General features: G+C 37.9%; 2 protein-coding genes across 7 annotated transcripts in view; one reads left to right on the top strand and one right to left on the bottom strand.

Annotated features, from left to right (window-relative positions):
• Window positions 1-12,195, top strand: part of LOC134205218 (uncharacterized) — a 181,316-nt gene that overhangs the window by 75,907 nt on the left and 93,214 nt on the right. The gene's annotated exons all lie outside the window — the stretch shown is intronic.
• LOC134205217 (uncharacterized) overlaps window positions 1-12,195 on the bottom strand; it is a 43,633-nt gene that overhangs the window by 16,089 nt on the left and 15,349 nt on the right. For 4 of the 6 annotated variants that reach the window (XM_062680270.1, XM_062680269.1, XM_062680268.1 and 1 more), the window contains 2 exons: window positions 2,357-2,662; window positions 1,903-2,253 (listed from right to left, as the gene is read on the bottom strand). In XM_062680270.1, coding sequence (XP_062536254.1) covers window positions 1,903-2,253; window positions 2,357-2,662 — 657 coding nt within the window. The remainder of the gene's footprint in view (window positions 1-1,902; window positions 2,254-2,356; window positions 2,663-12,195) is intronic. The other 2 variants (XM_062680272.1, XM_062680273.1) reach the window with 1 other exon arrangement.

Raw genomic sequence — 12,195 nt, 5'->3', positions numbered from 1 at the left:
CTGAACTGACGTTGTCATCTCCTCCGTGCCTTGACTTTCACTGCCTGTACTCTCAGCGCCATTCAAATGTTCCTCGTAGTGCTGCTTCCACCATTCGATCACCACACGTTCGTCCGTCATGTTTCACGCGTACAATAAGGGAAACAGGCGCAACGTTAATAACCACAGGTGCCCTAAATCGTTATGCGCCGAGCCGAAGCTTTTTGAATTTGTTGACAAGCAATACATGAGTGGAGATCAGTATGCATTTGGAACGCTCCACACCTACGAATCTACTGCATCTACATACATCACGGAAAGTTTGAACAATTGGGCACAAACGGATGTAACCTACAAAAACCTTTCTGCTGCATTTGATAAGTTGAATCATGACATTTCGATCGCAGAACAGCCCAGTTAGTTATTGGTGGAAATCCTTTTCTTCTCCAAGGTCAGAATAATTTTTGTTCATCCCATAGATCGCATCGCCTACCGAAGTGAATCAGATAAATTACCCTTTGTAACTAAAGTTATATCCTATGCCAAGGTAATCGTGGAGATGCAGAGGTATACTCGATGTCTAGTAGCAACGAGAGTCGGACTAACAATCCTTCCCTTCCAATACAACCGTAAGAACGTGGCCGGCGCCGTTATTGACTTAAAATATTTGAGCTCCCGAAACGTGTACATTGAGAATGGGTAATCCCAAGCCCCATTCATTTGGTTCTCTGTACAATTTCGCAAGTTCTAGCACGGAGTAGCAACTACGAATTATGCGGTCATAATGCTCATGCTCAAGGTCAGATCAATACTTGCACTGATTGGTGCACTACAAATCGGATGTTTGTTAATCCAGCAAAATGTTCTGTTATCACATTTTCCCACAAGAAAGGGCCGATCATCCTTGATTACAACTTGCTGGGAACAACAGTCGGTCAGGTGAATCACTTTGACGATTAGGTTGTTGTTTTGGACCCACGACTGATATTTTCACATCGCCTTTCATACGTTGGCTAGAGCCATCAGCATTGTCATGAAAACAGCGAAGACTTTTACGGACGTGTATTGTCTGAAATCGCTATACTGTTTTTGGTGCGCTCTACATTAAAGTAATGTTCGTCAGCATGCAGCCCATATTACAACAACGGCACAGAACGTATGTATTTAATCTGCTCAATATGTTGCATTTTGTGCTTCGAAGACTAATCTGGAGAAACCCGCTGCATCTTCCTAGTTACGAGGATCGCTTTTATTTGATTGTCATGCGTATCCGTGGACACATATGTGTTTGTGTATGTGTCATCACCTTAGTAATATTTTTACATTATACTGGTTTTATAACACTTTTATAAAGTAAATTATGGGCTTCAAGAACGTTATAAAATTTAAAATGTTACTTGGGCATGAACGATCAACCTGGACCGCTGCGAAACAATTTGATGCTGAGACTCCCCCTTCGTCGCACTATTAACGGTACAGAAACTGCAATCAATGGCCTCCAGAGAACGTTCAATAGAGTTTGTTTGACTTCAACTTGACACGCAACGAACTTCGTCATATATTTTCTGATTTTCTCGTTGATTGTTTGTGATAAAAACATTTTATTCTATCCCGACTGAGCCTTTTATAAATTTGACAATGTACTATTTATATTCACATGCATCATTAGGTCCACTTTTTAGTCTGTTGATGACTTCACACAAATAAACAAACTATGAACTGAACGCAACCTGAATTGTTGTAAAGTTGAACGTTAAACAGATTAGGTGCTTAACACTAGGAAATCCCCCTTTTTGGAAAATAAGTGAAAGAAAGAATACTAGGAGAGCGTGAAACAAAGAATTTGTATAAGAAGCCTAACAAAGTCTGTGTGAACTAATTGGAAGTTATACTCATAAATTAGGTTCCTAAGCAATAACCTACCTGGGAAATTATTTTGAAACGGTCCCCCAGCGTACGCTGGTCGAGGTCTCTGCTGCAGGATGTAATTTCTGTCCACGCTAGGATCGTAAACAGTGTCGAACGCAAACACATTTCCCCCGAGTCGGTTATCAATTTGGAACGTACCTGGTTCGTCAGCGGGTTCTGGTCTTGGCACAGGAAGATACGTTCTATCTGGTATCTGATTACTGTTCGATGGCGGAACCACTGGGCGCACTGGTTGAGGCGGCGGCAAATAATGGTTATTCAAGTGCGGCCTGTTGACCACAAAAGACACACTTTCTGGATAGATAACTGGCCAGCCCCTGTACGGAGAATTTGGGTAGATCCAGCCTTGAAAAGGAACAAGCATAGCATACGTTTATTGAAACAATTGGTGGCATGTATGAAAATTTAACTTAAAGAACATTCTACACTAACAATAAATTATACAAACCTTGACGTTTGGTTCGTGGCTGTTCCACAACGGCCGCGTCGGTATCCCTGCGGAGCCTTCTGCTATTGGTACGTTTCTTCAAATTCTTCGCATCGGCCCCCGGAGTCTCAGGAGAACCCTTTATCTCTGCCGGTAAATAATCAAAATATTTTTTTTCGTAGATCGATTTCTTCTCCTTCGGATGCTGCGAATCATCCGCATTCTCGCCGACATACTTCTTAGCGTTTAATTTATTTGATTTGTTTTTCCTTGAGAATGCCATGTCGTGTTGCCTTGAGTGTGGAGTAATGCGAGAGTATTTTGCATCTGTTCAGAAATAAAAATCAATTGAGAGCTCGTTAGGTCAAAATATAGATTGTGTACAGCCCAAATGCAATGCGTATGGGAATATCTAACGAACGAATATATGTATCTTTCCGCTAAATAAGACACAATTGTATTCAAATTGTTTTCTCCATTGAGGATATCATCAGCAGACTAATGGCACACATGTGCAAACATTTGACGGTTGCTGAATGCATTAAACGGCTCATGCTGAAGATTATTTGGTTTCAGTGTGTTTACACGCTAGGAGATTGTTTTTCGAAATCAAGCTGTAACAGAATCTCATCATTTGCATTTACTGTTTCCTAAAGCTGTAAACAGTGCAACAGCTATAATTTATCGACATTTATTTTAGTCGTATGCCGGAACAGTTGCAGCATTACTAGAAATTGCGCATCTATGCGTGAAATAATTTAACTGTGACCAGACTAAAGGAAACTCGCTACAATTTTGTCATTGCCGACATTCAGAAATTATGTATATTGCAGAAATATAATGGACAACTGATTCTAGAAATTACTTTTTGGCATTCAGCACTAGTGCTACTGGTATTTTCAATAATATTTTCAGAAATCGAGTGTAATCCTCGATTTCGAGGTGATGAGACGAAATCAGTAGTTTTCTACATTTATCAATAACTACATAAAAGAACTCTTCCATGAGATATCTTTAAGAAATCTGGAGGGGTAATATCAAAAACATATTTTACAAATCTATTCAGTATTAAACAATGTTAGTCTTATTAATGTGTGTAGTCTACGAGAGATACCCATGCAAGATCAAAAGGCTACAAAAATGGGTACATTTATAAGTAAATGGAAAATAATTGCCAAATATATCGGTAAAATAAAAAAAAACAATAATGTTTTTACAATGATATGGAAATGCTAATATCATCTTCCAAACTTGGACGTACATGTTCATGATATATATCAGCTTCCACACTGATATTCTTCCCTCCCCCTTCATACGGGAGCTTGGCAGAAGGAAGGTCGTGTGATATGTGCCATCACAAATATTGCCCTCCGCTCGCTTTCAAATCGACTTCTATAAAAACATTCTTCATGCCTGCCGTATCCTAACGGAACTATCAATTCTATACTTTCGCCTCTAATTCTATCATGAACATGTACGTCCAAGTTTGGAAGATGATATCTCGGGTACTTATTCAAAAGGACGTATGTGATTTTGTAAACAAAGATTCAAACGTCGATTTGGCCAATCTGATAGCACTCCCACGCAAACCAACACCACCAACAGGTAGCCGAAGGCTCGCCCTACCTGCCTGTGGTGATGGTTTGCGTGGGAGTGCTATCAGATTGGCCAAATCGACGTTTGAATCTTTGTTTACAAAATCACATACGTCCTTTTGAATAAGTACCCGAGATATTAGCATTTCCATATCATTGTAAATCGTTTAACTTCACGTAGAAGTAACACACACGAAATCATTAATTTAGAATAATGTTTTTATAATTTTTAAAATAAAATGCTTATCGTGAATTCCGATAATTAATTACCCATCAGGCAGAAACAACGTATAGCAAGTAATTCGGAAAATCGCGTAGAAACTCCAATACCTCCACTAAGGGTACGGTTACTCTATTAATTCTCTCTACCGACCACTCATAAATGTTACATCATAAGCAGAGCTCTTTTCAACTTTGAGAAGGGTTGGATAAAGCAAATCCCTACTATTTTCATCAAGTGAATATCATCAAGCTTTCTTCATGCTGCCGGTAGCAGATGCTTTTAGTGACATGAATTGTTTAATGTGGTATTTAGTAGTATCTATTGGGTCCTTAATTTTTTCTCTCTAGCCGTTGAACGAAAGATATCAAATTATGACGAAAATAAATTAGCATTGGGATTTACTATTTTTATTCAAAGGTTGTCTGTAAATTAGGTTTGAGCATAAAAACAATGTAGATCCTCCCATACATGCATTGCTATTGTTGTTCTACGTGGCTTTTGTGTTACATAGCCTTTTGATTCCAAAATCAGTCATACCGAATAGTCGATTGGATTCAAACCCTGGGAATTGGAAGGACATTCCTCATTCGTTAGTAATCTTTTCTTCTTGTATTTCAAAAATCCCGATATGAAATATCTTATCCTTCATTTTGATGACAGTCGATTGAAGGATTTCTTAATTTCAGCTTCAACATACTTGTATATTTGGTTCTCGGTATCATAAGGCAACAAAGGAAGTACATTTCCATTTTTTGACAAAAACGTGTCGTGTGACAGCTTTTCTTCATACGTTCGGGACAAGTCGGCTTAAACATTTTTTTCGAATCATCCCTCCATATTTGGGGCAGAAATGTACCGTCGATCCGCTGCTTCGCTCTCCAAGCTCATTCAAAACCACACCAAAATTTGACACCCATTGGTGTTTGACACCCATCACATAGTTAGCTGACTGAATCGCTTTCTCTGCTATGTCCACGCTATCAAAGTAACCGTCGACGTAGTGCAACTTAGTGATTGCTACTTCTGCCTCCGGGTGCTGATCTGAATACTGCCACACCCTACAGTGTTGGGAAAAACTCAAGTTTTCAAATCTACAGTCACTCTCAAAATTGAGCGTACAGCATGGATTAGATGAATATATTAGAAAATTCCTAAGGAAATTTGATTGTTGGCTCGGTTGTTTTTAATGCATTTCAATATTCATCCCTTCCTTCAATGTATGCGTACATAAAATGGTTGAAATGTTTTCTTTAAAGTTCATTTATTTGAAAATAATCTCAAAATACGCCTGTTAGATGTGACAAAATTGAGCGTACACCGAATTTTTTTCTATCAAATTTCTTATTATAAACACGATTAATGTATTTTAATATTGTTTTTTCATGATTATATTTATAATAATAAACATCCGCTACTTAAAGATTCAATATTTTGAAATTAAACCATGTTTTGGTCAAAATGGCGAACAAGTGAGATGTATAAACAATGCTATTTAACAATTCAATGCTGCTGGGCAAAATAGATGCTTTAAGATATGGATTTCACCGGCATCGTGTCTTATATATGATAGATAATCGAAATCGAGCGAGACGTACGATAAATTTGGGAAAATTCAGTCCGTAAATGATGAAAACAGATGTAAACATACAAAGAAAACGACAAATGTTGGGAATGGCATATTTCAAATTAAGTATAACTTTTTTTAAAAGTCGATGTATAGGTAGCTTATAAGCTCAGGACACTCATGAATAATAGTAATAATAAAAGAGCAGCACACGGATACATTATAAGATGTCATTTTATATTTGAAGACTCAGTCACCGTAGGAGGAAATTTGGTTGAATCATTTCAATTCACCAAGATATCATTAAATAAGCTGCCGGACTCTTAAAAAAGTTTATTTTTACTTGCCACATGGAAATCATCCAATTGTATCCCTTATGGTAACAGATCGTGGAGTTTAATCCAAATTTAATTATGAAATTACGATTTTAGGCTATCTTTTCAATATTCAATTAGAAGTGGTTGAAAAGCTGTTTTTATGTTCGGTACCTTAACATGCACCTTGTACTTTTAGAATTTGACTGTAAATGATCGGATTCAATAATATTACTCTTAATGATAGACCTGAGACAATAATCGAGCTTTAAAACAAATTTTAGTTAAAGACATACTAAATTTGAAATATGTCATTCCTAACATTTGTCGTTTTCTCTGTATATTTACATCTGTTTTCATCATTTACCGACTGAATTTTCCCAAATTAGTCGTATGTCTCACTCGATTTCGATTATCTATCATATATAAGATACGATGCCGGTGAAACATACAAATTAAAGCATCTATTTTTCCCAGCAGCATTGAAATGTTAAATAGTAATGTTCTTACCTCTCACTTGTTCGCCATTTTGACCAAAACATGGTTTAATTCCAAAACATTGAATGTTTAAGTAGCGGATGTTTATTATTATTAATATAATCATGAAAAAACAATATTAAAATACATTAATCGTGTTTATAATAAGAAATTTGATAGAAAACAATTCGGTGTACGCTCAATTTTGTCACATCTAACAGGCGTATTTTGAGATTATTTTCAAATAAATGAACTTTAGAGAAAAAATGTCAACCATTTTATGTACGCATACATTGAAGGAAGGGATGAATATTGAAATGCATTAAAAACAACCGAGCCAACCATTTAATTTCCTTTGAAATTTTCGAATGTAGTCAACTAATCCATACTGTACGCTCAATTTTGAGACTGACTGTATACTCTTCAAGCGCAAGTCAAACTTCACCCGACTCATGGCCCAGAAAATCGTTCGCGATTCGACTTGCGATTTGCATCATTGCATGATTTCTACGTATTCTTCTTCGTTGAAATCGTCGAATTAACTTTCTTTACTTAATGGATAATGGATGGACAATCGACAATAAATCCATACGTAAACATAAAATCAAGACAAAATTCACAAAACGACTTATCTGCTTTTGTAAACAAAGATTTAAACGACGATTTGACGAATCTGATAGCTCTCCCACGCAAACCAACACCATCAACAGGTAGCGGAAACCTTCATCTCGTCGTCGTTTGAATCTTTGTTTACAAAAGCAGATAAGTCGTTTTGAAAATTTTGTCTTGAAATATTCTTCGATTGGGGTTTAACTAGGGTGACCATATGAAATGTTTCCAAAGGAGGACAATTCACCCGAATTGTAGCGAAAAAGGAGGACATTTGGTTAAAAAGGAGGACAGAAATAACATCGATCGATTTTTAGTTTTTAATGTGATTACACTTAAAACAGTATTGTAGTAATTTTTACTATGGAACCAAGTCAAATTGAGGCATATTAAGCACTTTTCAGTTATAAACTGCAAGCACCTTTCTTGTAATGGTAAGATTTTAGATTCAACTTATTTTAAAATCAACAGTGAGCAAATGTTGAATATTATTATGTTGGCATTTTCAGCGATATTCCACAGAATTTTCACAAGAAAAGATCGTCACATACAATTCTGATCATTTGGCAATAGATGAATGACCGAAAATTAGGTTCTATTATTAGGACTGGACACAAGATAATTAATAGACCAGTGGACCAAACATATTCCAGAAACGTACCTTGCGAAGAGTTCAAAGGCAATAAGATGGGTGTTTTTGAGAAGGATTTGCCTTTACATAATCCATTTTTCACAATTCTGATTTTTCTGATATCTTCGACACCTGGTTACTGCCACTCGCGCATTTAATTTTCAATATTTACATTTATTTTATTCGAAATTCTTCTTTACATTTATTTTATTCGAAAAAAAAAACGCATCGATTAATCTCTGCGAAGAATGGATCTCTGTTGCAGTATATATTGTTTATTGAACTAGAATTTCTACAGAAAAAGTTACTTATTCAACAGATTTTTTAAATTATCCAAAAAGGAGGACATTTTAGCGCAAAAGGAGGACATCTGATTTTTAATGAAAAAGGAGGACATGTCCTCCTATAGGATACCATATGGTCACCCTAGGTTTAACGCTTTTTGGAGCGAAATCATTTTTCGGCGAATGAGCGTAACGATGCGATTCTGCGTGAAAAATTCCTACAGAATCGCACGCGAGTTAGTTCGTGATAATTGAGATTTGAGCATGATTCTACCAACGCTGCACATCCATAAGGGGCCCCACACACGCTCCGACGTGTTGTACAACTTTGACTCCGCCCCTAGGAAATTTGGTTCGGTCGGAGAAAAGTCGGACCGTCTGTGGGCAAGTTGTACGACTGTTTGACAGTACAACTTGCCCACAGACGGTCCGACTTTACTCCGACCGAACCAAATATCCTAGGGGTGGAGTCAAAGTTGAACAACATGTCGGAACGTGTGTGGGGCCCCTAACGCACACCTGAGCAGAGCTTCACCACTATTTTCATCACATCACTTGAAGACTTATTTAAAGAAATTTATCATGGGTTGTGGCCCCCCCGAATGTTTTACTATTCATCTTCTCGCATTAGATTAGAAACTCGAAACGTGTGAAAATCGTCAAAATTATCGATATGAAAATTGCGATTTTTTAATGTAAACAAAATGCTCCAGCTAGGCGCATGCAGCGCTCCTAGCGGACAGCAGCAGAACATGACTGCATTTACAAGTTCAAACCATGGTACGAATTTAGTTCAAACCACGATCAGTTTTCACCTTGTATAAATGTTACTATTTTAACTATTTAAAACTGTTTCTCATTTGTATGACGATGTCAATCGATTACAGATAAAAATAACGTTGTTTTGATATATTGATCTCACACCTGTGTCATAAAATGCGTCCTTTATGAGCTTTTTGGAATTATGCCACTGGTGGGGAGGATTTAGCGCAAATTCAGGACGTTTTTAAATCGTTCCATTTTAATACTTAATCAATATGTACGAATGTTTAAATAAACTCTATCACTTCCAGTATACCTAAATATGCCATTCATACTGTTTTAGGTTCATTTCCTGCCAATGAGATGGTAATTTCTACTGATTTCAAAATGGTTCAAACCATGATACGCTTTTCACTAGTTCAAATCATGATTGGATACCCTATATCTCGTGTTGCACTCTGTTTAAAAGGGGTTTTCGCGGGAGTATATTAAAAAAACGTGTTGTTCGTTAGGCTGTCGAAGTAGAAGAGCTCAGCTCTCGTTTATTTTAAACACGGAGGCAGCAGCAGTGTTGCGCGCAGCGCTGCCTGCTCGAATGTCCTTCACTTTCTATAGCTGACTCTTCTACCTGGTTCAGCAGAAGATGATTAGCCTCCCGATAATACCATATTACAAACCGAATTTTCGAAAGAAACAGACCAATTATGCTTGTACAGCAGACTCCACAGAGTTTCTGCCACTTGACATCGCGCAACCCCCCCTGCAATGTTCATTTGCCTAAATTCGGTCCGATTGCAAATCCAACAATACACATCGCTATAAGAAACTTCACAAAAAAACATGCACAAACTCCTTCTTCCTATGACTATCGTATCCAATAAATTTTGTCACCTCAAAGAAGTCGGAAGTTGATGAACATCCTCAGCAGACTGTCCTCACTGCCCCGCTTGTACCTGTCCCAATACAGCTTACAGCTCGATGACAGCTTGTCGACCAACTTCTGCACCAACATCGGGTTATTCAGGTGGTCGTTCAGTTGAGCGACTTCAAACAAAATGATCTCACAACTGCTTCACCGTGATGTCGGAATATATAAACGTCTCTAGTCAATAAGGTCTAGACGCTAGAGCGTTCCTCACCTTCGCTAGCAGTGTCATCAGCAGCTTCTCTGGCTTCGACCTCTGCCGAATTGTCGCTGCTCCTCAAGGTTGTTGTCGATGCTCCTCAAGGCTCTGTTGATGTGTCGGTTGATTTTCGCTGTTTAGTTCGACGACTCGCTACTCTCGACTTCTTTGTAGGTATTAGACTTGCTGTCAAAGATTTCAGGAACTTTCTTAACTGGTTCCATCGACTTTGTTGTATTTGCCTTATTTACCACTCCAGTTCCTGCTTCAGCTGCACTTCCTACCACGCATTCTACCAAGCGAGTTTCCCGTTACCATCTGCTTCACGAATTCCTTCTTCTTAACAAGCTGTTCCTTTTTCAACTGTTTTTAAATTGGATCAATATCGGAGTCAACTCCCTGGTCGGACCCTGCATCGCTTGTCTGACCGGACTCTTTTCCTCAACATTTTGCGAACCTTTTCCTAGATCTTTCCTTGCCTTATATGTTCGTTTTGGTTTCTCTTACCTATCTTACGGATCGAAGGACTCCACATCTTTCACTCCTGTTTCTCTTTCTTTCTTACTTACTTTCTTACCACCTCACATCTCACGCTTTATCAGGGAACACGCTACCAGAACTGCTTAATATGGGTTTGCTTAGTGCAGAAAACTTCATGGACTACTGCCGTATATGTATTTATTTTTTCATTTTTTCTCATGAATATACTGTCAAATGAATCTGTAAAAAGCGATAGACCTCATTGGACACACTCAAAATCTAACGGGGAGCCTGTGGGATGAGAAACTTTCATTTTCAGACCAAATAATCTTGAGAATTTGTAAAGGACATGGGCCTCTTTGGTCGTTTGGTCGAAACCGGCGGAAGAAACATTTTCGTTCTCAGACCAAAACTTATTCGCGAGACACTATGAAGAAAAATCTATTCCTTGACATATTCCAGGCCAACCGAAATGTCCACCCCTGCAGGACCACACTGGATACTCTGTTGTCCCGAGAGTGACCAATGAGGTATATCGTCCTTTACAAACACATCAGAAGAATATTAATGAGAAGCCATGAAGAAAATTGTCTGATTGTTCTCCGCAGCAACATGATTCATTGGCAAGAATGATCATATGGAGTAAATTAGACTGTACGATTGTGGTACAGATTTATGATATTAAAGCCCATTTTTCGTCATTGCAAAAAATAGCGTGTGCAACTCGTTGCAAAACTCGATATTTTCAGCACTCGTAGTATTTATCCAACTCGGCAAGCCTCGTTAGATAAACGTACAACTCGTGCTGAAAAAATCATCTTTTTGCAACTAGTTGCACAAACTACTATTTTGAGGCACCTTGGTTTTCCCTCTTTATTAATATATTTATTTAGGAATAACTTCTTCAATCGATATCATGAAGAAATAGCAATCGCATGTATTGTTACAATTGAGGCCAAAATGGAAACGTTCTCTCCTAAAGGTTACCACAGAACATGCTGCGACATACCGGAATGGGTCAATGAGGTTACACTCTGCAGACTCATCATAAGTTTATTCGTGGGAAACCACAAAGAAAGACCCGTCGCATGACATACTTTGACTGACAACGAAAATGTCTGTCCCTACGTTCCTACAAGCTCTGCCGGGGCGCTACGTGAGGTTTCAGAAGCTTCCAATGGGATCTGTAACCATTTACAAAATCATTTTTACCTTCAGAAAGACCTTGGAAATTCGGGTTTCAATGACACTGCCATAGCCGCTATCATTCGGGAATTTCCAGGGAAACTTCAAGCTGTATATAATTCTATACTCGAGCCTTAATAAATCTCACATTCACAATGCGTCACATTGAACTTCCACAACAAAAAACAACAGAACGTGCTGCAGTCCCTGAAGAAGAAAAAACGAAAGCTAACGTTTCAAAAGATGCATTCGAACAAATGCTACCTCCGACTGCTTTAACGGTTGTCGCCATGAGCCATAATTCCAAGCAATCATTTAGATCCCAATTACTTTTTAATCGTTGATTTATCAACAATGCTCAGATTAATTTGGTTTTTGCTACATGCGGCTAATTAATCCGTTTGAAGGTGGTTTTATTCATTACGGTAGCGTTTTTATTGTTTGATGCTCATTTCCTTCGTAATTAAATGAACGTTCATCAAATTGCTTGATTTGCGAGAAAATGATTCAAAGAACTGCTACATAAGCTTTTAAGTTTGAATCCAAGCACTTTGCTTGTGTATAATACAAATTCAACAAATAATTTAAACTATAAGAAATGTAGTGTTGATA

The sequence above is a fragment of the Armigeres subalbatus genome, chromosome 1 (genome assembly GCF_024139115.2).
Source record: "Armigeres subalbatus isolate Guangzhou_Male chromosome 1, GZ_Asu_2, whole genome shotgun sequence".
NCBI classification, from domain to species: Eukaryota; Metazoa; Arthropoda; class Insecta; order Diptera; family Culicidae; genus Armigeres; species Armigeres subalbatus.
The sequence above is the reverse complement of the archived record's forward strand: the minus strand, read 5'-3'. Positions and strand labels throughout refer to the sequence as shown.